Source organism: Glandiceps talaboti, chromosome 3, assembly GCF_964340395.1.
Source record: "Glandiceps talaboti chromosome 3, keGlaTala1.1, whole genome shotgun sequence".
Taxonomy (NCBI): Eukaryota; Metazoa; Hemichordata; class Enteropneusta; family Spengelidae; genus Glandiceps; species Glandiceps talaboti.
Window position 1 is genome coordinate 25,663,902 of NC_135551.1, and position 27,226 is coordinate 25,691,127.

A 27,226-nucleotide genomic window follows, 5' to 3' on the forward strand; every position below is an offset into this window, starting at 1 on the left:
CAAAATCTTGAATTCTATAGTTTATTTGCTATGCTATTTCTACGACTATATTTTAAGAATTCCATCACTGCATAAAATGATATAAAAAAATTTCTCTGAATCAATGAAACACTGTCCTTTTGTGGTCAATTATCTTGTAAAGATTGTATTCAGTGGTCAAATGTTTTTGGGTGATGATGTGTTATGATTCTTTCACCCATCTTGTGCATATCGCCCTCTAGTGGCAACCTTAATAAATTGCTTTGTTTTCCACATCTTGCGAGTAGAAGTAATGTTGATTTGCTATTGTTCTCTTACAAACACTGCCTTCTCATGGTAATCTAGTCTCCCACGTGGTAACATACTCATCAGTTTAAATTTGTAGTCAGATAAATGGCATCAACATCAACATATTACGTAGCCAAATTTCCTCTTCCTTTCCTTTTCAAGAAATGGCCAACTTCCACTTAAAATTATGGTTACGTTTTCATCACCAACACAAACTGGGAATGGAAGCACAAATTAATTTTGACTATTAGCCTGTAAAACTTGTTTCAAAAGTTCATCCACTTCGTTACTATCTGGATCAATGTCATTGTCGGCTAAGTTCAATTCTGGCACCAACACTTGCAGCAGTTGAGACACATTGCGTCGTAGCTCACCAAGCTCCCTGGTCTGCTGTCGTAGCATCTGTTGTTGTTCTAACGGTGAGAGATTCATGACACGTTCCTGAGATGGTATGGTAGTTTTAATTTCAACTGGATCAGTCTGAGTGCAATTAACCTTACAGGTTTTCCTTCTACCTGGTTTTGTTTGAATGTCACCGATAATGATAATATCGTCATCATCATTGTTCACCAAACCAGGCTCAGTTTTAATTTGTTTGGCAGCATTTACTGGGGCTATATTTGAAGTACTCGGTCTCTTGGCAACTTGATTAGTGATCACGCCATTCATGTTTCTATGACTGAAAAACAAATTATGCAAAATTGTTAATAAAAGCTGTACATTTGTGTATAATTCTTTGCCCATTTTTCCAAATGACCCTGTTTATGACTGGCAAACTCAGCCCCCCCCCCCCCCCTCCCCGTTGATGTATCATCTTTATGGATTGTATGAAATGACTTCACTTTGCCCTGTGTCACAACCATCATTTCTAGCTGATACTGGGTCTTTTTGTGGATATAGAGAGATATTATTTCATCATAGTGACAGAGTTTCACATACATACATACAGTAAAGCAAAATTCTTTGTAATATACAAGTAGTAATTAATGTGAAACCCCAGCCAAGTAGTCGGCTTATGAGTCACTTGTACCCAAATAAGTCTTCACGTGTGGTCTTCAAGAAAATATGAATCATAAGTATTGCTTTTCCCCTAAGTGCGTATATAACCATGAATCACTTTTCCTAATAGGGGGACGATTATGTAACTGTGATATATGTTACAAGACCTGTAAACTTGAGAACAGAAAACACTACATGATTTGCTTCTTTCTATTGATCCTACACTAGTAATGATTTAATAACATTTCAACCAAGAGATTATACCAATAACGTGTAATAATGTATGTACTTGTATGTTTTTTGACACTGGATTTATTTCTACCTCAACGCAACAAGTGCAAAGCTTTTACCATGGAAATTAGTCCCACTAACTTATTTGTACGTTCAGTTGTCATATTTCTATAAAATCAGCTCCTGTTAAAGTTTTCACAGCAGGGCAACTGGTTTAGTTAATTGCAAGCAGTGTCTCCTTTCCCTTTACAGTGTCTGCCTAATTAAAGTGCACCTGACAAGTACGTCCCAATTTTGTTGTTCTGCCAAAACTCATGCACCAAACTAAAGATGTTACAATAATGTCTTACCTTGTACTTGGCCCTGAATTAGGTGCCATTGTCATGACTTTACTTATTACAATACCAGTACCTCTTGGTTGAGTGTACTGTGCAGCACCCTGCCAAGATAGATTTCAAAATCAACAATCAAAGTCTGTAATGGTATTTGGCATGCTATTCAAATATGGTCACAAGACTTTTACAGACGACATCCACATAAGAGTTTAGAACTCTCCTTAAGATGTAATAACATCCAAACACAATTTACATCACAAAAACTAAACATCTCTTACCAACAGTGTTACATTTTATCGTCTGGCTCAACAAAAATCTTACCAACAGTGTAACATTTTATCATCTGGCTAAAAAAAGGTACGACCAGATATATCAATTAGAAGGGAGTAAACAGCTGTAGATGATATCACCATATACTTCGGCTTCAGTACAAATGTGTATCTATTAGACTTATTGTTGTCCTTAGTTCACCTGCTTAGATGAGTGCTTGTGATGTCATCACAAAGGTTTCCCATAAACCTTTGCAGGAAATCCCCCAAATGGCTGAACACATTTCAAGGACAGTTGTCCTTCATTATCAGATTTCACAGTATAATTAAATCAATAATTTACTGAGGTGCTATTTCATCAGCCAAAACTTATTTCAGTTGATATCAGTAATCAATACACATGTACTATAGGCAAAAATAAGTGTCACATGACTGGACTTTTTCTTCAAATTCTGGTAGCATACACATGTACATGCAGACCAGATGAATGACACCTACACATACTATACAGTGTAGATATACAATACTCTATTTGTACAGTAAGTTAAACACTAACATTTTTTGTATCAATCCAATTTTTCAATCTTATTTTGTCACACAATAAAAGTACTTTTTTTCTGACAGTACCTGTTGCTGTTGTTGCTGCTGCCTGTGTTGTTGTACTAACTGTGTTTCTTTGTGAAGTTTATCTTGTTGTCGTTCCATCTCCATTCGCTGTTCTTCCAGTTTTGTAAGTAAAATCTGCGTCTTTCTCTCCATCTGTTCTTGGTACTCAATCGTCCTCCTTGGAACTACACCAGCATTTGATTGTCTTCGTATCTGTTGTGTATAAGGAGATAGTTGCATGGTTAAAACTTCCACCAGTAGGGATTATATATCACTCACAAGATGATAACCATGGAGAACCTAGTCGTAGGACTATTCTATTGATGCTGACACAGAGCATGGGGCAGGAGAGGGGTAAGACAGAGGGTTGTAAAATATTTAAAAAATGGAACCTGCAAATCAACCATTTTGAATGGTGCATTATGGGAAATACACCATCATTCTATTGTGGGAATCGTGACATTTTTCCATTGATAATATGTCAATCACTTCCGTACACAAACTTGTTTTCAACCATAAAAAAATCCACGCTTGCCACCAGACTCCTAAAAGATGGCCTTTTTCCTGATTAATACAGTAGCTACTGCAATATTGTACCTGTAACTGCCTTTGTTGTTGGACTTCTCTTTCCTTAGCCTGTAGTTGAGCTGCTTGCTGTTTTAATCTTTTCTCCATCTCAGCCATCTTTCTCTCTTGCTGTAAAAATGCACAATTAGGTAATCTGGATTACAATGCTGGTAATAACTAAGTGTTGAATTTGAAATGGAATGCCACACTTCTCATTCTCACACACATGCACACACATTCCTACATCTACATCTCTCATTAAAGGAATACAAGTTGAAACTTAATGTGAGATTTTTAGGGATTCTTTCACAGTTGAGTATCGAGACCCATGGTTGGTGGTGCACTCTTTCTGTGGCCATCCAAGACCCTGGGAAAAAGTCTATGTAAATGATTCAGTCCCTGGTACCTGTGTAACAAGTCACTGAAAATGACATAATCCCCGCTATGATTGGGTTTTAACGAACTGGCAGTTTATGTTGTCATTTTCAAACCAGGTTAATGTTATTTGGCCTCATATGGTTGTTTTTGATATCACTACTCTGTTCAAGCATGTCTGAGTTATGGCTTTGGACATGAAAACTGTGCCAACAAAATGGCTGCCAAGCAGCCACATTGGATCGTATCACAACAACAATGAATATGCACATGTATGTCATAGAACACTGTCCTAATAGCAACTTTGAATGAGATCTGTTCACGCATGTCTGAGTTATGGCTTTGGACAGGGAAAATTTGCAAACAAAATGGCTGCTAGGCGGCCATATTGGATTGTATCATAAAACAAATTGACGTGCATATGTATGCTATAGTATGTTGCCCCTGTACCAAGTTTGAAAAAAATCGGTCCAGGCATCTCCAAGAAATGGCTCTGGACGGACGGACAGACGGACGGACGGAACCCAATCCATAAGTCCTCGTCCGGCAGGGACTAACTAACCCACCGCTCATTAAATATTCAAATTGAAACTCATTAAATATTCATTTGGTACAGCTGATTTCACGTTGTCCAATGTCCAACCAGGACTCCACCGCCAGTCCGTTTAAACTAAATCACATGGGGACGCAACAGCATAATCATGTTTATATGAACACAATAGGAGGTAGCACAGGAATGTGTGCTGATAGAGGGAATTTGACCAGACTGTGTGTTGTGGTTAAACCACAGTCTGATCATCCAGACTAGTCAAATTAAAACTTACCAACATTTTTTGCCTCATTTTCTCTTCTGAAGCCCTTCTACTCTTCTCTGCCCTTTCTCTTTCCCTGTAATAATAACAAGACAGAATAATTCCATTTTGGTGTCAAATGTCGTAACGGTTATGTATGAACAAGTACATTTGTTGAAACTTGGTTAAGTATTACAGAAGATACTGAAAGTTATTTCATCTTTGATAAAACAATAGATATTGATAAGACATCATTCAAGGGGAAAAAATACAGCCATTTTTCTAAATTTTGGGTTCTGGATAGTCATTTCATGATGGTAACATCACATAAATTTCATGCTGTTACCAAGAAACACAAAATTGAAACTATTTCACCTACATTGTGCTCATAGTGGTCCACTGCTGCCTTGTGGGAGCACACATACATATGTATTGGTTGAACAATGAATATTCATGACTATTTATCTGATGCTAATACACTCTTAGGATTCTTTTATTTTCCAATCAAATTAACACAGTACTTGGCCGCCAAATTGGATTCTAAAATGACTACATTTTATCATGATTTTATATCGTTTTGACTTTAACACATCAAAATTTTGTAGCGACACCAGATTTTTTATTGATTTTAACGGAGAACAGATTAGAATTTTCTTGAACAAAGTAACAGCAAAGGTTTACAGAGATTATTTCCAAGGTGAATTCTGTGTTAAAGTGGACATATGGATGAGGATTGGATATCTATTTTGGATTTTTAATTCATGAAACAATTTTATCATGGTTTCCTACTTGAAAAATCAATGTGAAAAAACATTGAACATACTTGAGTAGTAATTGGTTATTGTTCCTTCATTGCTGCTCTGCAGTTGATGTCCCCCTGTTCCTGATTTGGCTCCCTACAAACCAAACTTAGTGTACACCCTGTGATGTTTCCCCTGTTACTGATTTGCTCCCTAGAATCCAAACTTAGTGCACATCCTGTAATGTTTCCCCCTGTTACTGATTTGACTCCCTACAAACCAAACTTAGTGTACACCCTGTGATGTTTCCCCTGTTACTGATTTGCTCCCTAGAATCCAAACTTAGTGTACATCCTGCAGGGCTCGAAATTCGTTTTTTTTCTTGGTAGCCCAGGTGGGCTACCATCTTTAAAAATTGGTAGCCCGAGAGCAATGACTGGTAGCCCATATCCATGCATTCCTAAATTAATGGTGTCTGTGTATATATGTAACTATATGATGTATTGAATTCGATGATTGATTGAATAACTTAAGAGTCACATTAACACGTTATTTGTGTGTATTTCATGCCATATTTGACATTGGGAACGCAATTTTTTGCATGTATGTGTCTCTGGGGACGTGTCATAAAGAGGGACCCCGTATGAGGCTTACTGTTACAACGTACGGTTATCATGGTTATCATTGCTATGAAGAAAAATCATGTAGTCGCAGTTCGTACTTGTAACTATTATCTAAATCTCTTGGTGCAGTGAGACCTGTAAAATTTGAATATGATTCAACGTATGGAAAACGTTTAAACAGTTTCATAAGTCCCATGGCCATTTCCTGATGTGGAGACTACGTCTTGGGTAGTTTAGAAACTATGTGCTGTTATCATTATCTATCCACGTGATTGGTTACTTATTAACAGACGGGTTAGACAGGATTTGTATCAATACATGACGGCCATTACGGCAAAGCCCCTTCCATTCATGGGCGAAGGGATAATCAAACAGAGTCTAAGACCACATCAGCAGACAGTCCATGCTGAAAACTTCACTCATATAAATTCAAATTATCATGTCACCATTTCATTCTCACTAAAACTTCAACTTTCTTTTGAGCTTTGCTACTACTACTAGATCGAATGTATTACGTGAATTTACCATTCACCACTGCATGCTCTCAGGAGTTGCGTGAGCGTGGTTTACACACGGAATGTTTTAGGCATCGTTCAAGAATAAACGAATCTGTAGGTGTATACCAAGTTAACAGTTCTCATTAGAATAAAATTTTATCAAACACCATTACAACTGTGTCTCTGTCAAGTTGAAAGTTAAAGCTGTCATTCATGTGATGGAATTTAGTTACTGCAGTGCTGTACCGAGAGTGTACTGTACTCCGACTCCGAGAAGAGCCGAAAGGGCCCGGGCCGAAGAGCATATTTCCAGAGAGTGATTACCATGGGAAATTGAAAGTACAGAAAGATAACATTAAATCGCTATACAGAATATTGTTGCATATAAATGTTTTGTTGTGACATTTTGGAAGTACAAGATGTGTATATGATGAACGGAAGAATGACGTGTACAGTGTACATGTATTTCGTGTACATTTGATATACATGTAGTGTGGATGCAAATTTGGAAAAGACGCACAGATTTTGACGCTAATTTTGGCGAGAACACGTCCCACAGGACTGCGACCTCGGAGGCCCCCGACCCGGGAAGGTGTCGGAGTCAGGGTGTCACAGTTTCATTCAAAACTTAGTAGCCCAATTGGGCTACCACTCACATAATTTGGTAGCCCAGAGACAAACATTGGTAGTCTGTGGACGCGGGACTACCGCGAATTTCGAGCCCTGTCCTGTGATGTTTCCCCCTGTTACTGATTTGACTCCCTACAATCCAAAACTTAGTGTACACCCTGTGTGTCTTACATTTGTTTCTTGACTTTCTTTTCATAGCTTGGTCTCATATCTTCATCATCTGATTCATCTGGCTCTTCTGGAATGTTACATTGACTGAAAGAAAGTAGACAAGATAACCATCCTCTAGTCAGTCAGGTTTGTTTATAGAATATGTATATGTCAGTTAGCATCATCATTTGTTATTTCAACAGAAACAGAGTTGGTATGGCATTTCACTGATAGGACATGACATTTTTTACATACATGCACACATACATACACACACACACACACACACACACACACACACACAAGCATGCACACATGCACAGAGTCCTACCCATCCTCATGCACAAACACACAGACACACCCATCCACACAAGTGCACATACATACATACATACAGACAGACACACAGACAACTTCCCACCCAAACAAATGATAACAGAGGTGCCCCGATACATCTCTGATCACATGTAAGAGTCAGCTAGCTATCTCACCTGTATGTTGGATCTGTGTTCATTTCACAAAACCACTGATCAGTCAATCCTTCTGAGTCCTGAGTGTCAGCTAATTTTCTCCATTTCAAACATTTATCACATTGTACCCATGTTTGATCTGGAAGATTGGATGGCTGTAAAGGGAGACGTTGATTCACTATTACTCCTGTTGAATCAGTTCGCTGTAGACCATTCTTTTCATGCCAATAATCATTGAGTTTGTTTCCCAATGCAGCAATACAGGCTCTGTTGATTAGAAGAAATATTTTACTGTGTACGACAAAATTATTATGGGGCTTACTATCAAGAGGTTAAAAGTGCTGCATACACCGATGTAAAAATTATGAGTAGAGACTTCTCATTTTTTTCCCTTCGCAGCAACAGCAGGTGGTTGAGTGGTTAAACCACTTGCCTCTTACCACTGTGATCTGGGTTTGAACCCATTCAGGGTTTGAGTAAATTTTACCACGCTGTAAGTAAGAAGAGTGTCGTTCAGTTTGACTCTACCAAACAACGCAGGTTTTCCCCAAGTACTCTGTTTTCCTCCTGCATTAACACTTAACCCATGAGGGATGGCCTTCACTGGACTTCTTGGGAGACAAGTGTTTATACTATCCGGTATAAATAATACTATCCAGTATAAATAAAGATTATTATTATGTAATCAAAGTCTTGTTTGTTGTGAGTAGGCTGTAACTATAGCAACACTTACCTGTACTGTTTTGTATAATCAAAGTCTTGTTTGTTGTGAGTAGGCTGTAACCATAGCAACACTTACCTGTACTGTTTTGTATATATAATCAGTCTTATTTGTTGAGTAGACTGTAACCATAGCGACACTTGCCTGTACTGTTTTGTATAATCAAAGTCTTGTTTGTTGTGAGTAGGCTGTAACCATAGCAACACTTACCTGTACTGTTTTGTATAATCAAAGTCTTGTTTGTTGTGAGTAGGCTGTAACCAATTACACTGTATAACACCAACCACACCAACACCCATCTCGTTGGCCTAAAATGTATAAACAATTTGACATATATGCAATTAGATATTATTCCTACACATGATAATTGTTGATTTTAGCCAGTATCCCTTTGTGTTAATAGTTTTCATCATTCTAGTTAATCTAACTGAACTTACAAACTGTTACAGTGGATCTTACATTGACTCAGGCACTTGGCTACTGTCCTTAAAGTCATGTAGGGCCTTGATTACACCAGGTTATGTATACCATCCACTTAGAGTTAGCAGAGATGTTAGTTGTAATTTAAAAAGTCAAAACCGATTTCTGTGCTCCAAAAGGCATAATTCTTGGCGTTGACGTAAGAACACTAGATTAGAAAGTCAACAATATGTCTCTGGATCATGTCCCTTGCTAGCTCCTTCAACATGTTGAAGATGGCATGTAAGAAGGAGAAAGACTGATAAGCCAAAGCATGACACACAATATGGTAATTATCTGATGATATGCTTACTAATAGGGACTATCACAAAATGTCGCACAATCTCAACAAACGAACATCGTTCGTTTAGGACAAAACCCCCTTCCCCCCTCCCCCTAAACGAATGTTAATAAGTGCGACACTGACATGTTTATATATGATGTAAACCACGATGAAAACTATAGTGGTCTCACCACTATGATCTATACAATGTAAAAACATGATTGTAAATAGGAAGTTCCAAACTTATGAACCTGTTTACTGAGAAACACATCAAATAGTGATGGAAACCCAGCTCTATATATCTCACATTAGAAGTAAATTTTATCAACATCTCAGTTACACAATAGTAAATACAGAACCTGTTATTATTGAAGGCATGAAAGTTTTCGAAATTTGGTTAAAAGTGTGAAATGAAGTTAAGCAATCGCGTTGACGGGAGACCCCCCCCCCCCCCCCCCCCCCCCTCGAACGAAGTTTGGTTATTGAAGTTGTGTGACAGTATGCAATCGTCTCTTACCTTTGTTTGGTATCCTACTCTCTCATATGCCTTTATCAATCTATTTCTGTGGTACATCATCACACCATAGTGGTTCTTCTTAGTGTTGAACCCAAAGGTAATTTTCACTGGTTTTTGAAACTCAAAACTGTTAAGGAATCTATTTTAGATATACATGAAAACAAAACAGCAGTAGCAAAAAAACAACAAAGCACCATTGGTGGTCCACTTGTTTTAAGTCAGTGGTCTCCCCAGAGAATAATAATGGCATCAATGTACATTTGCATAATATGAGAAAACGTTGCTACTTAAATTATTTAAAGGCCCATGCTGGACAAAGAATGAAATTTTGGAGATAAAAAGCCGAGGTACAGAAAAAGTTGGTCCTGGACAAATGAATGATCATGATATCTAACCTTTACGACTCTACTGATACGATAACACTAATGTGGGAACCTGGGGATTGAATCACAGGCCTTTAATATTCTACAGAAATTAATGGCGGAATTCTTCACTTTATAAACTCCTGGGGAGAACCTGGCAAAATATTGTATTTCATAATTTACACGTAAACTCAAAAGTACAACTGACAGGTAAATCATGTCACACAAATAAATACATAAATTCATACATGTACATGTACATGTACACACACATACATCCATGTACATGCAAACATGTGCACATACACACAGACACAGACACACAGACACACACACAGACACACACACACACACACACACACACACACACACACACACACACACACACACACACATTTGTGTCATGTTCTGGCAAAAGTAAGACAATATAGGAGTCCTTCTATGAAGAGGCAAGATCAGTAAATGTCCGAGATCAGATGTCAACTGACATGTAAGGATACATGGTCAAGCTGTGGTCTGTACACATCTGTTTCAGTTTGCCTTAGACTCTTTGTGATCAGATGTGTTTTCACTTTCTTCCCTCGAAGAACAATCTTCATTTTAGGATGGAGATAAAGAATACTACAATAGGCCTACAATCAAAACAGAACATGTGCTTTTAATTCCTGATATTGTTTCTGCTTTTCAAGATTCCAAAGTGGCATTATGTAATGCCATTTTCAGCATATCATTAAGGTACAGGTATCAACAATAAAACATGTCTGCAAAGTCACTCATGAAAAAACTACATGTATACACACACACACACACACACACACACACACACACACACACACACACACACACACACACACATACACTCACACACACACACACACACACACACACACACACACACACACATATACAATTTTGGGCTGAGTGTATTAAAATGTAAATGACATACTCTCAAGGAATAATCACAGGATGGTACATCATCTTGTCTGTCAGGTTTCTTGTAATTAGGTCTACTCGTGGATGGTCCAGCAATGTTGGTGGGCTGAAAACTGTCATCCGGAATCGAGATATCTGTCTTATCACTGTCAAAGTCAAACTCTGACCTGCCTGTTGAATCACTGCAAAGCAAAACAATCACAGGAATTACATGTTGTATGCCAACAATATTTCAATTATTTGGTAGTATTGCTTTCACTTTAACACTTAACATTCATTTTCAAATTCAATTCAGTATTGTGTAACATGTCATTGTTGCAAAAATTAGATATTTGTCAATTATCATTTGGGGTAATAATTTAGTGTGTGTGTGTGTGTGTGTGTGTGTGTGTGTGTGTGTGTGTGTGTGTGTGTGTGTGTGTGTGTATGTATGTATTTATACATGCATGCATGCAAGTATGTACATGTACATGTATGTATGTATGTATGTATGTATGTATGTATGTATGGATGTATGGATGTATGTATGGATGTATGTATGGATGGATGTTTCTAACTGTACATAAAATGTGCATGTATGTACAGATGCAGTTAGGTAGGTATGTAGGTTGATATTTGAATGTATTCTCATACACATATATGAATAAAAGTATGTATGAAGAAAACATATGAAAGTGTCTACTGGTGTGTATATCTCTATGTATAGTCTGTATGTACATGTACGTATGCATATGCATACAAATAACAATCTATATGGTTAATTGCCAGCATTATATTTATTGGTATGGTAATACCTAGCTGGAAACACTTCATCCTGGTATGGTATCATTTGTAAAGGCATAGATATATGATTTTGTTGCCAACGAAGTATTATTATCTGTCTAGGACAATACAGCAATATATAGTGAGCCTATCAGTATGATGACAAACTAGTGTACGATGACTTAATACTTACGTTCTAAGTTTGTATATGATGATTCTTGTGCCGTGATCTCCTTTAATAGCTTTGAATTCATTCAGCAGTTCTAGTTCTGTTCTAAATAATGAGAATTTCAGGATTGCAGCAATACTAGCATCACCATCAACGGTGTACTTGCGTTCATGTGAGAAGGAGTTAAGGAAGCAACAGTGGGGCATAACAAAGCTATTAAACTCAGAAGCTTAGCATGGTGTTTCATAGTCTGTGTTTACAGTATGTCATGTCACCGTATCCGCTACTATTTCATGTGAAGAGATAGAAGATTAGGACTGAAGAACACGACATACATAAATACAATGTATCTTTCTGTCTATGTGTTTCAAAGTGTCATCTAAATTTGATCTTTTGGGGATTCTCTTATCCATCCCCCATTTGTCACAATTAATAAACTTTGATGCTGGTTTGATTTGGCATAAAAATGTTTTCCAGCTAAATGAGTCAATATACCTTTTAGACAGTGTCTTTGCTGAGGTTTGGAAACCCCAGTAACAGAACGGGAAAAAGGTATAATTTCCTCCCATATACAATCATAATTTGTTAGGGGATATTGGTTTAGTAAGTGGAAAACCCACTTATCACTTTCAATGAACACAAATACAGAACAAATATATGCACTGTCTTCAAAATACCTTAAATCTACAGCTCTTATGGAGGACTGATTAGTTTGCTAGATATGATCACTTTCTCTTGAAAATAGCTAAATTTGATCACTTTCTCTTGAAAATGGCTAGATTTGATTTTTTCTCTTGAAAGTAGCTAAATTTGATCTTTTCTCTTGAAAATAGCTAGATTTGATCACTTTCTCTTGAAAATAGCTAGATTTGATCACTTTCTCTTGAAAATAGCTAGATTTGATCACTTTCTCTTGAAAGTAGCTAGATTTGATCTCTTTCTCTTGAAAATAGCTAGATTTGATCACTTTCTCTTGAAAATAGCTAGATTTGATCACTTTCTCTTGAAAGTAGCTAGATTTGATCTCTTTCTCTTCAAAATAGCTAGATTTGATATCTTTCTCTTGAAAATAGCTAAATTTGATCACTTTCCCTTGAAATGAAAATAGCTAAATTTGATCACTTTCCCTTGAAATGAAAATAGCTAGATTTGATCACTTTCTCTTGAAAATAGCTAGATTTGATCACTTTCTCTTGAAAATAGCTAGATTTGATCACTTTCTCTTGAAAATAGCTAGATTTGATCACTTTCTCTTGAAAATAGCTAGATTTGATCACTTTCTCTTGAAAATAGCTAAATTTGATCACATTCTCTTGAAAATAGCTAAATTTGATATCTTTCTCTTGAAAATAGCTAGATTTGATCACTTTCTCTTGAAATGAAAATAGCTAAATTTGATCACTTTCTCTTGAAATGAAAATAGCTAGATTTGATATCTTTCTCTTGAAAATAGCTAGATTTGATCACTTTCTCTTGAAATGAAAATAGCTAAATTTGATCACTTTCTCTTGAAATGAAAATAGCTAGATTTGATCACTTTCTCTTGAAAATAGCTAAATTTGATCACTTTCTCTTGAAAATAGCTAGATTTGATCTCTTTCTCTTGTAAATAGCGAGATTTGATCTTTCTCTTAAAAGTAGCTAGATTTGATCTTTATTCAGTAAAGGATATGAGTAATACTATGCCAGACAGCGATAGGAACCATGACAGTTTCTGCATTGATAGCACTCAGGTAGGTTTGAGACAAGAAGCCAACAGCAAGTAATTTATCCTTCTTGGTAAACACAATAGCATCTTTACCAAGTCTCATACTGCCACTTTTAAACCCATTACCATAATGTCCAACTGGTTGATGTCCATTTACTTCTACTTTCTCACAAAAACCAAAACTGAAAATCACAACAAATATCACTATATGAATAAAATAATTCAAAAAGAGGTGAACCATTAAGTAAGTCATTAGAACCTATGGTGTACATGTAAGTAACAAGAACTACTACTATGTTTTTTTAACGACCTGAGGAAGGTATCTACAGAGAGACATATACTTTTTTGAAGTAATTGGAACATCTCAAAAAAGCAGGCTGAAATATACAAGTTAATGGAGAAATACTAAAAATTGGCGGTAAAATGTTTTAAAATGAATAAAGTAGTTGGGTGTTTTTACCCGTTATCTGCATATTATGTATGTACCCCTGGATATGTAAAATAAACATGGCAAACTGCAAAAGATACTTAAAGAACTACATTATACCCTGGCCGAAGGTGACAAATCGGTCTTCTAATTCAAGTGTCGGTCTTCTAATTCAGGTATCGGTCTTCTAACTCAAGTGCCGGTCTTCTAATTCAAAAATTGGTCTTCCAATTCAAGTGTCGGTCTTCTAATTCAAGTATCGGTCTTCTAACTCAAGTGTCGGTCTTCTCAGTCAAGTATTGGTCTTCTTATTCAACTATAGCGCTTTATTGAAATCTACACGAATAAAATATCACTCTGGACAGGTTTCAGGGACCGATTTTTGAATTAGAAGACCGACATTTGAATTAGAAGATCGATTTTTGAATTAGAAGACCGACACTTGAATTAGAATAGAAGACCGATACTTGAGTTAGAAGACCGACACTTGAGTTAGAAGACCCATTTTTGAATTAGAAGACCGACACTTGAATTACAAGACCGATTTTTGAATTGCAAGACCGACACTTGAATTACAAGACCGACACTTGAATTAGAAGACTGACACTTGAATTAGAAGACCGATTTGTCGCCCTCAGCCACGTAACATTAGGTATAATATCATTGCTTCTCAAAACAATCAATTACTGTATCACATTTTCATATTGATGAAACTATTTATTGCAAAAAGTTATGAAATGCCTTATTTGTAGATATTAAGTAATTCTTATATCACATGCATGTCAGATAGGCCGATAAAGAAGTTGTGTAAAAGGTATTATATTACAATGTTTACTGTATGTCTTTTAACAATACTGGGGTTTGAAAGTGAAAGGGGAACAGTTCTTTGTCATGTCAAAGGTCACAATTAGGTCACAGGTTAGTGTCACCACTCATGTAGTACATGTATTGATACTTTAAGTGCAATTCTACATTTTAATTCATTTGAAATATGACATCTTTTTAATTTTCACTGGGTAGTAAACTTGTTATTCAGTGAATACCTGCAGTGACACCATGCCATAATATAGTGATATACATGTATGACTTATGCTAGGAGATCTCCCCCTTCCCTTGGTTCTACATGTGAAACCCTAGTTTGAGTACAACAAATGCGAGTTCAAATCTACAAGCCCAGAGACATAGCTATCAGGCTTGACAATGTAATTGCCAGTCAGGGCTTGAAAAAAAAAGAAGACCTATTTTTGTACTGGACAAGAGATTTAAGCCTTGGGCAAGTGATTCTAAGAAGCATTTGTTCCCAGTGAACAAGTATAATTTCTTATAGTTATCAATAGGGATTGCTATATGGTGGATTGTTCTATCCACTACTCCTCAAGAACAGCTATTAAAAATATTTTGTACCTGCAGAAACTTTCGAAATGAGTAAATCAAGGGAAAAAGTTTGATTGATCAACCATGACTGTGCATACATATAATGATATATGTAAGTTGTAAAAAATATCCACATGGTGGACTAGTAGTAGTACTTTTTGACTTGGTCCCCAAGCTACATTTTTGTACATTTTTGTATCTGTCAAGCCAGTATGATGAGCCACAGAGCCAAGTCTTTGGGTTAGTGTTCTCCCTGAACTCCTGTCCATCTGCCATTCAATGACTGTTAATATATTGTTGATCAATAAAACTGTGAGCATTTTATTTTTACCTGAGCATTTTATGAAGTTTGCCTTCATTCATACCATTACCATCATCAGTAAATGAAAAACAGAGTTCACTACGAATGTATCTCACGTCAATCCACAATGATTTGGCAGCAACATCAGGATCATATGCATTATCTGAAAATGAAGCAACAGAAAATACATGTATACTGCGATTACTACTTTACCCTGGTAATCGAGGTCTCGGTTGAGAAGATAAGACACTAAATCTACTGTTGTCTGGTGAGGTAGAATACACATCAAAGGAGGGGATAGTGGTTAATGTTGTGTGGATATAATTACTCTGTGAATAAGATAATGTAAAATATTGAAAGTCCCCCAAAAAAGTACAATGTATTGTACAAATGTATACTGCATGATCAGGGTGTCATCAGAGGCGCCACCCTATTGTAAAACAAATGTTTATTCAATATCAACATGTCGCAACACTACATTAGTTTTAGTTTGTGTCTGCAGTAATTTAGTCGACCTAGACTCTCTCACAATCCTTGGAGCTTTGCACAGCTAAAACTTGGGTTGTTTTGTATGTACCGATATCTACTGCATATTACTGATAATTGTACTCGAATATATCCCTGTACTACTGTGTGCCCTCATCGATCACATGTAGGGCTAACCTTTCATTGACTGCCTTGGGCTTCGCATTAACACTGTACATGTCAATGAAAGGTTAGCCCCATGTGATCAATGAGGGCACACAGTACAGGGATATTCAACTTCAAGAACAATTATGCAGTAGATATCGGTACATATAAAACAACCTAAGTTTTAGCTATGCGAAGCTCCGAGGACTGAGAGAGAAAGAGTCTATAGTCGACCAAGACCTTGATTGCCAGAGCAGTATATTATAGAATTTACTTCTGCATATAAATGAACAAAGCACCAATGAGGAAGATATTAGATAATGATTAGATAAGATCATTATCAAGCATTACAAACTTGAAATTGACAAAAAATAGCATCAGTGGTATTGTAGCATAACTGCATATTGTATGCATGGTGTAGAAGTACAATAATTTCCACATACCCAATCTGATCACTTTGCATTGAAAACATTCACAACTAGACACAAAATGTAAGCCCAGCAGTTTCTGTTTCCATAGGCAAGCACACATACAAGTACTAGTAAATTTCATAATGCCCATACCACTAATGACCCATGTCCAGGTGTATTTGGGGAAATTTTTCCATCTATCCTTAGCAACAAACTCTTCACACATTACTTAAGTTCACAAATTTTACAAGTCTGCTATGTTTGGCAACAATTTTGCCGAGGGGTTTTATAACTAGCATTACTCCTCAGTCTCATTTGAACATGTATTGACTTTGCTCATGGCCACAGAAAGTCATTACAATTTAGGGGAATTTTGAAACAGCTACTGTACACAGCCTGGACTCCATGCTGTCTTGTTCTATATACATACTAGTAAACTAGACAGCCCTTTGTACAGGCCATACCTGCCATGATTAGGTAGCACTTTGTACAGCCCATACCTTGTGTCAATGCTGAGTATGACCTATCTGAAGACTTGCTGGTTGAAGTGTCAATTTTAATGAAAAATACAATTTAATTAACTGCTAGGTGCTTTCACCTACAATTTGTTCTTATGATTAATTAAGAAGATGTAATTTAATCAAAATGACACAAATTACATGTACTTGGCATTTCCATCAATAACTTGTTCTTCATTTATTAATAACAAAATGTTGATTTCTATGGGAAATACAATTTAATTAAATTTCTCTAAATGTTTCCCACCCATAATTTGTTCTAATGACTTTAAAGGCATCCACTGTTTATAATTTAAAAATCACATAACTACAATGTATACTACTGACATTTTCATCAATATCTTGTTCTTTATTTCTTTTGAAAGAAGTGTTAAAACGAAATCAAAAATGCAATTTTAATTAAATTGCTTAGTTTTTCCACTCACAGTTTGTTCTTAACAATTAAAAACATCCATTTAATTACAAATGCAATGTACAAACTACATCTATAGTATAAAACATTCATTCTTGGTAAACTTTATCATTCAATACTCATTTGTAGGATAATAGTCTCCAGGCTATCTGTAGAATGGAATCCAGGCAAATGGAGATTTTCAATTTTGATTTCCCCATCTCATCATCGGGAAATAATGAACTCAAAACCCTGACTGGCATGGATTCCACGCTTGGCCATCTGTGGCTTTGAATCTCAACATCTCTCTTCTTTGAGATTCAAACCACGGATAGCCTCCAGACTTTAAGATACTGGTTCATGATCTTGGTACAGAAAGGTTTTCTTATTATATACAAGAATGTAACAACACACTTTCAAATTTGACAGTGACTATACAAAATGCAGTATGAAGTTGCACCTGCTATACATGCATCATTTCCCTTTATTTATAATTTACTGTATTTACATTCATGGAAGCCCAAACCAGACACAGGGGACATCCAAAAGTTGTACGTACAATGTATGTACTTTCTACACTCCATGTTATAAACAGTAGCCTGTTTATAATAGTAGTGCTTTCCTGTTCTGTTGAAGCTCTCATACATGTACATTTGTATATGTACCATGCTTGTAACTAGAATTGCAAAAAGCTTTAATATATGGTTTGAAAATCTCAACACATAATTGCTAAATCAGGTTATTCATCAGCAGTAGGCCCTCGGGGTGTCACAACTCACATATGATCATTCAAATGAAGTCATTGTGCAACTGATGCATGTAATCAACTACACATGTTCATTTACATAGAACAATTTCATTTGAATGATCATATGGGACATAACACTGCACTGTTAACAAACAACCTGTTTAGGAAATTATGCATCAAGATTTTCAAATCGTATTATCAGCTGTGTACAATTCTCAACACCTGACATAGAATATTACTGCCAAGGCACAGTATAACAATAATGCACACAAATGTACAGTGTACATTCAATTTCTAGGTCTTCACCATAACTTCCACTCCACACACTTGACATACATTTCTATAGACAAGCATGAGAATAACTAGACACTCTCAACAGTCCTCAGGAACATCGCTATTAGCTCTTTTGTATGTACCAATATCTACTGAATAATTTTACTGAAATATCCTTGTACTTGTACTGTGGGTCCTCATGGACTACATAGGGCTCTAATCATTTATTGACAAGTTACTGCAACCCGTCATTGCAAATGCCCCCCCTCCCCCCTGTTAACACTTATTCAAATTTAACCTCATGATGGCTTAGTGGATTGGCCATTGAAAGCCCGCCCAAAGTACTAAACATGAATGATGAAGTCCATTGATTGAAACGATTGATGCTTAGTTGAAATTAGATAACAGTTTGAACTTTTTACAACACATGGCCCTACTACTGTGTTCTTAATTAACTTGGCAATGAAAAGACACCTATCACCTTTTCCAAATAAAAAATAAATTCCATACATTCCAAGTACTCTCATAGAGTCCAAGTAATACTTCCTACATTATATTGAATGTACAACTGCAGATTTAATCCTTCATAGTTCGTACACTCAACATCACAATTTCTGAACCTCCTGGCACTAAATTAGCCACATATACATGTAACACATGCTGACTGAGATTCTGTTGGTAAGGCGAATTTTGTTAGGTGTCCATCATCAAAACTAGAGCTCAAATGATTTAATAGTATGAGAACAGTGCCATAACAAAATCTCTCTAATCTATTAGGCTAACCAGGAGTAATAGTCATAAAATTTCACAGTTGGGAACCCTACCACTATCTGAGTTGAAAGTAAACAGTTTGTTTGTGTTAGTTCTAGATAGAGAGTCTCCAGATAAGTTGTCAATCATGTTGTAGGGTCCTAGAATCCCGGACCTTCTTTGTTCCCAACTAACCAATGGTTAAGCTATTACCAGGGAAGGAAACGAACAAGTGTCACAGTCCTCAGGCATTGCAGTAACATGAGGGTCCACAGTACAATTATGCAGTAGTTATCAGTACATACAAAACAGTCCTTTTAGTGATGTGATGCTCCCAGGACTGTGAGAGAGTCTAGAGAATAACTTGACTTCTTGTTCTATTTTGATTCTCTAGCATGAGGTAAAATGCTAGCTAGTGCAGGCAGCAAGAATTCCAGTCACAAGTGTGGTATGAGATATTAAGCGGAATACCACCAGCATGATCAGTGCCATAATCAGGCAAATGCAGAATTATTGAAGTGGAAAAATCAGTAACTGTTTATACATGGTAACATATGAATGTACTGCCCTGAATACAACTGAGCACATGAAATCAACATTTGTACATGGTAGGTAATATTACTATCATTATGTGAACAAAAGAAATGAAAAGTACAATGATTCAAATTTCATGATGAAATTAACCAAATTAAACTTTCAATACTTACTATGTTTGTATTGTAATGAAGTGAAAGATTGTACATGGTAAACTTTAACTGTACACGTACATGTAGGTAGGTATTCATGCTTCCACAGCTTCGCAGATTTATACAAATGTACAACCTTTGTCAACCATTCTTATTTTTCAAACTCTATGAAGCTTTAAAATGGGTACATTTGTGTCATTCATCACCTTGTCAACTCACAGTACCCCAGAGACTTGGCTACCTGGCTTGACATCTTAGCTTGTCAAACAATTCTGTACAGCCAGACAGCAAAGTCTCTGGGCTATCCATCTTGGTGAGGTTCACAATAACCTGGCATTTACATGTATGTTGGAATTTGTGAACTACAGCAATGATGCTATTTACAATTTCTATACTAATATCAAATTCTGGAACCACAATCAAAAGCTAATCAAGTGGTTCATATCTTAGAATCTTTCTGTACAGTTTCACCTACATGTACATGTATATGTACATGTACATGTAAATTCAGCCATGATTTTTTGAGATACATGTACATGTACATGTATGTTCTTAACAAGCAAATGATCAAACAGACAAACTGGGGTTAAAAATAAAACATAACCTCTGTCTCACTTTTGTCAGAGGTATTTAACATTTGTTACTTGTAAATCAATGGCGGGTTTCATTCAACAATTTGATCTTATGAATAAAAGCACACTTAATTAATTAGGCTACTGAGCAATCATGAATGAATTTTCATCCAATAATTTGTTCTTTTGCATTAAAAAAGATACATGCATATCTAATTAATATACAATATATCTTCATTAATGTTCTGCCAGGGGTTCAAGATGTGTGAAGCTCCTAGCTTTACTTGTTTCCCATAATGCCTCCTAGGAGGCCACTTCTAAGCCCGATTTGTCAATTTCATCTCAATTTTAGAATGGGTAAATGATGCAGAAGTAGTGAAAATGAGTTTGCTAGGTCCCTTATGAAGAAATGTTGTCTCACCTTTATTCAGATTCACTTCAATTGTATTGATAAATATCATTGATTATGCAAATGACTCAAAGAAGTTAGCAGCTACATCAACAATGCTTTACAGGACAAATTGTAACGAGAGATTTGTTATCATATGAAATATGAAGCTTGCAGTTTGATGACACTACTTGTATTACTGTATAAATACTGACATGGAAATAACTCAAAGCAGTAATTCTGTGCAAGTCCTCTACAAATGTATACTAAATATATATAGGGGAACATCAAATGCCAGAGTCCAGAGCTGAACAAAAATTATGCATCAGTGGACTTCAAATTAGCTTTGAGGACACACTGATTACTGTCTGTGACAAGTTCTTTTGTGAACAGAAACCAAGAGTTTTCCATAATTTAGTATACATGTATGTACCATAACATCAAACAAGAGTGACCAATATACACCTGAAATCTGTACAAATGCTACATACAACCTGTGTTATATTATGATCAATAACTTTAAAACTTATATTCTTGAAAAGCTCCCTAATGACATGGGGAAATCTTCAACTAGTTCCTACATGTATGGGCAATTTTTTACACAGAAGACTGAGTCTGGTGCATTGTTAAAGCCAGCAATCCAGTCATGCAGGGATTTTTGGCTCTTGGCCTTGACCTCTGACTGGCATTTTGCTGTAGTGAGCATATTTAAAACCTAAAATTAGATTATGATTTCCTGCAGCAACATCGAAAATAGTAATCATGTTTACATGGTACAGCTTAATCCTCTGCATTGGTTCTCATCATGTGGTGATGGTGATGGACTGATGGTGATGTAACTGACTGTCATCTAACAGAGGGATAACTTTGAATCTGTACCTATTATACACTTCTGGAACTTCATCAAAACTGAAGGTTTATTTGGCAAAATGCCAGGGGTAGGCATAGGGGAAAGGCAAGACCTAAAATTCCCACACAAATGGATCCAGGCTAGTGCATAGTGTAATGTATACAAGAAGACATTTTCGTACTTATAATATTTTTGTTTCCAGCAAAATAACCTAATAAAATAAGTTTTACAGCTAGCATTTGCACATTTTAGCTGAAGAATTAATATGTATGATAAGTTTAAACAATGTAATCTAAAAATAAAGACCATGCCATCTGAGATTGTAAATCAGTCAAAGTGTGTCTATGTAGATGTAGTACAGGCAATTTTCTCAGTCAAATTGTGTCTCCGTAGTACAGGCAATTTCAAATTCTGTGTGCACTGTGATGTGATGTTTAGTCTCCTAATATTTAAATTTCCTATGATCTATTATCATATTTGTATAGTAGTTCTATACAATTTTGCAAGTAAACCTGACCAGATGTCAACTTGGTGCCTTCTGTATGGCCAAATAAGCAAGACTCGATTAGTCCGACTCCCTATACAAGCACTGCCAGAATACAAAACATGAATTTACTATATTCATACTAATCTGTAATCATAGTTTGAGCTACCATACACATTGGTATATTCCTTAATTGGTAAATTTAATTAATTAATAATAATAAACTATGCAAATGTCTCATTTAAATTGATTATATAAGCTACAATGTACATGTACATGAACAGGATAACATCATTAATGTACACGCATGTACCAAATAACCTTGCATTTATAAGCTACTGCCTAAATTGCCATCAAAAGCTGTGTTACCATCAACCTCCTTCCTGAAATTTTTACACTATGAATTATGTTAAATTGGTGATCTAAACAAATTTGTTACTTTCATGCATTCTAGTTTGCTTAATGGATCACAGTAGAAAATAGGAATTTGGTGACATTTTTTTCATTGTCTATCTAATGTTAAGATCTGGAAAAAAATATGCTAACAACATGCAAATTAATATGTAGATGAGGCTACCGTTTTATTTCTCAAAAGACCCTTGTTTTTCATGAATTATGTTTTTCAAGACTGAAACATAAAGAGAAGCTGACTAACAAAACAAGGAAGTACATTTAAAATGATAGTGAAACCAATTCTCAATCCACACTACATTTATACATTTTTAGATGAATGACAGCTAACAGGTCTGACACTGGACAGATGGCTATACCTTGTTTATTGTAGGGTTAAGGAGTATTGTTACAATGATAGTCGATTTCTAGCCTGTCTACAGAGCTGATCTGTGTCTATGTCTCTTGCCTATATTTATTACATTTGTAGCTTATTAAGTTGTTACAGTACCCATTCTAAACAGATTAATTAGCCAACACCCTCAACAGCTAATGTCAGAATACCCAGAGTTTAGATTTACAAAATATTTGCATTACTTGTCAACAGTGTGCCCTCTAATGATAGCCAAATTTTGTTGTTGTGGGTCAAAATGAGAAAAACTGGCATTTCTTGTGAGTCATCATAGTAAAAGAGGGGAGGGAATACCAAATTTTGATGCGTCACTAGAAATTGTGTGTGTCAATGGCACGTCAAACTGGCTTAGAGGGCGGTGTGATTGTCAATCACGTCAATTATCACACTACATATGTTGGGTACTTAGAGGAAGAAGGGGAGTGCAGCTACACAGGCACATTTACATACTAACTTCATCAGTCTAAGGTAGATAACCACTCCCCACTGTGACCAATCATGGGAATATTTTCAAATTGCATGATTATCCACTTGATCAAATTGATGTAGGATTCTATAACAAGCTGAGTGTAGGCAAGAGCTATCACAGACACTGATCAGAAATGTAGACACTCACAGGCTAATTGACTTTATAAGACACACAACGAAGCCAAAACCATAATGCTTACATGTGTTTTCACATTTAATACAACAAAATATGTAGCTCAAGACAACTGTTCAGACATGCAGAATAATAATGAATTAAAAATGAAAACAAAAATGCAATGTAGCACATTGTTACCAAGGTTGTAGTCTTTAGAAGGCTGCTATAGTGCTAGTATAAATACATAACTTTATATTTATTGTCTGGCTGAACAAAAATCTTCCAGACTGCTACATTTTATCATCTAGACTAAGCTCAATGAAAAATTGTTACAATTTGACTCTTTTAAGAATGTGGATAACATAAATCACAGCTCATTCAAAGAAAATGTAGCAGTGTCAGGTAAGATTTTTGTCATGCCATGGTGCCTGGTCAGACATGGCTACAAGATTTCTGTTGAACCAGACAATGAAATGGTAGTAATGCCACTTTACTAAGATTTTTTTTTAGGTCAGGTTACATTCTGTTTCAGTTTATTTTGATTTGATAGTACATTTTGTATTTTTCAACTAAACTGTCATGCTATCATGCATCTTTCCTCCAATTTCATGTAAAAAAAAACACAAAAAAACACAAAAAACATTTACTGGGTACAGCTACAATTTATCAAGTGAATATTCATAAATTATATAAGTATTGCTACTAAACCAGCATGCCCTCTTATCAGAGAACAATTATTGTTGTGAATTGATGAAAATTATGGTTTCTTGCCAACCACACATAGTTGACGGCTAGGGGAACATCAAATTTTGGTGGGTCACAAAAAATTGCTCTCTGTAAAAAGTCAGTGGCATGTTATTATCATCTAATTGGATCCTAACCTTGTAAAATCCTCTCTCTCTCCCAGAAGGGTATTTATTTACACACAATAAACTATAAGTTGGTATAAGTTGGGCAAACCCGCCAGGATTTAAGGTCCACTAAAGAGTTTGTAAACTAGTGATGATTTAGATACATACATGTAAGAATCAGGCTGATTCCTAGAATGTCTATTTTTTGAGTATGAAATGACAGACACCCATTGCTATGTATACATGTATGTACAGTGCACATGCAGTCACACACACACACACACACACACACACACACACACACACACACACACACAGAAAGACAGGCAGAAAACTGAAACAAGGAAGTCCCTCATAACAATGGATTCAAGAATAACATGATATTTGATAAACAATACTATCCAACCAAACAACTGTAAATAACATGATAAACACATGAATACTCTGCCAACAACCAAACCATTGTAACAACGTGTATATACAAATTAACTATCCTAAACACAAAATAGTATCACTATATTTCAACTGAACAGCCCACTTTTCTACCACAAGCTCTAGCGAGTAACAAATTAAATGAAATCTGAATTAATTACACGTCTAATTAACCCTTTGTACTCACTAGTTAGCTAGCAAGACGAAATCAAAATGTGCTATATGAAACTTGTATATCGAAGCGTTTTGTGTCAAACATGGACTGAAAATATTTGAATCTGTCTAGCTACTAAATATTGGAACCCAGATTTTTCTAATGAACCAGGCACTTCGATACTTGTCAACTTGAGTTCGGAACTAGAGGCATACAGTGATACACGGTACATGTCATGTCAGGGGTCGGTATGCTGTGTTTTGATGGTGAAATACAGGCACCGCGGTATCACAAACACATCCCTAAACTGGCGATGAGTGTTTCCTATTGTTTCAGCAAAATTAAAAGGCAGTTTATTTGTAAACAAATTATGCGTAACGCGTACTCACCGATCAACTCAGCGATGGCGGAGAACGGCCAAGTATGCGACGTCGAGTTGGTGTGCAAATATTTTGGGGACATCTGAAACACGATTTACAAGATATTTTGAAATTATTTTAGACAGATCGTATGCTCTGTTATTCAATAGATCACACTGCATACTAGAGAGAATTATTAATCACGCAATATAGTTATATCACGTCGTACTTACCGCGCTTTTGCGCACGCCTTTCTCTAGGTCCGCCATCTTGACCTCAGTGTTTTCTTTTCGGTTTCATTACCCATCATGCTTCACGACATTTACTTCCTGTTCACATGAACCATGTATCTGCCATGCGTTCAACATTGGTCTAAACGGGGTATTGGTTTTGGGTCAAAATTAGTCTAAAATGGGGTCTGGGGTTGATAGCATTGGCCACACACCCCTACCAGATCTGGCCAGTGGTATCCCCCGGGGTGAAACCATGGAACATGGTGAAACGTTCTAACAACGTAACACAAATATTCAAATTAGTGCATGTAAAACCGTAACAACAGTTTTCAACGCTCTAATTACCAAATTGTACATGCAAACATCTAACTGATATTGATAAAAATGACACATGTAATCAGAAGTCAACTATAGTCCAATCGAAAGGTTATAGTATATCTATGTCGAGTAAATGGGTGGGAGACAAGTAGAAGTTACACAGACAGCTCGGATACACACGTGAGAAATTATAATATTATAGTTTTGGTGCTAAACCGCAGAACGAAAAAGGTTAAAAAAAAAAAAAAAAACAAGAAAAAACTCAAATTAATACTATGTTACAATTACGGGCAAGATCAATAGTTCAATGTAGATAAAGAACTAAATTCGTTTACTTTTGGGGAGGGGGGAGGGCGAGTTTTAGTTCTCATTCTACAATAATGATTATACTTTTAATGAATCTCTTTTGTACCCCTAAATACAAATATTTATATTTTAAAAATGTCAAATTGAGAAACGGAAGAATTCTTGCAATAGTGAATGTATGCCACTAAAATACAGTGAAGTGTAATAGAACTGTTTTTTCCTCGCTACATACTGGCTTTGTATTCATAGCACTACACCGTGATAGATGTGAAATTGATTGTGCTGTCTGAAAGAATTTTAAATTTTGGCCACTTTAGTATGAGGCCTAATTGTACGAATTTAGTTGTTTATGTCCGACATTGAACTAATTCGCATCTGTCTATAGCTATTCGGGTTAACCAAGCGGGAATTGGAGCATTGTTTTGATGTTATAAACCCTGGAATGAAAAAAGCTCAAAAACAGAAGGAAAAACACCTCAAAATGGAAACTAATGCTACAATTAGTGCAGCTGGTGGAAAGTAAGCTTCTAGCTAAAATACATTTATTGCTGTAAATCCATGAACAAATGTGTACGCATTGATAATTTGAAAAAGTTGACAGCCGATCCATACTCAACAAAAGCATGAGTTTTACCGAATGGCCATCTTCAAATTTGGAAATTCCTATTGGTATTATTTGAACCTACGCTTACCCCAGTTGTTCGTTTGAGAATTGTTGACGGCAATCTCCCCCTCCCCCCTTTCAATTTTGGCCATTTTAGTTAGAGGGGGGTATAAGGCATAACTGTAAGCATTTAGTTTTTTATCCTACATTGAACAGCTATTTCGCATCTGTCTATTTGGGTTAACTGAGCAGGAAGTGGAGCATTGTTTGGATGTTAAACCATGGAACGAAAAAAGCTCAAAAACAAAAACAAAAAAC

At 36.1% G+C, this 27,226-nt stretch overlaps 1 protein-coding gene across 1 annotated transcript; it reads right to left on the reverse strand.

The window, feature by feature from the left end:
• Positions 1–501: 501 nt before the first annotated feature.
• LOC144433279 (MORC family CW-type zinc finger protein 3-like) lies at positions 502–25,709 on the reverse strand. The gene is made up of 17 exons (XM_078121585.1): positions 25,681–25,709; positions 25,478–25,550; positions 15,597–15,729; positions 13,438–13,646; positions 12,538–12,549; positions 11,781–11,922; positions 10,839–11,007; positions 10,403–10,524; positions 9,531–9,669; positions 8,482–8,579; positions 7,572–7,817; positions 7,102–7,185; positions 4,474–4,537; positions 3,305–3,403; positions 2,729–2,920; positions 1,848–1,936; positions 502–946 (listed from the first exon to the last, which is right to left on the reverse strand). The coding sequence occupies exons 2-17, from the start codon at positions 25,548–25,550 to the stop codon at positions 502–504; spliced, it is 2,316 nt and encodes a 771-aa protein (XP_077977711.1). The 5' UTR covers positions 25,681–25,709.
• Positions 25,710–27,226: the final 1,517 nt, after the last annotated feature.

Bases quoted from the DNA above. Each gene is read 5' to 3' on its own strand.
- LOC144433279 (XM_078121585.1), bottom strand. From the start codon at position 25,550: ATGTCCCCAAAATATTTGCACACCAACTCGACGTCGCATACTTGGCCG. The intron at 15,730-25,477 runs GTGAGTACGCGT...CTTCATTTTCAG, and splicing joins CGCCATCGCTGAGTTGATCG to ATAATGCATATGATCCTGAT. The intron at 7,186-7,571 runs GTGAGATAGCTA...ACTTTCTTTCAG, and splicing joins AACACAGATCCAACATACAG to TCAATGTAACATTCCAGAAG.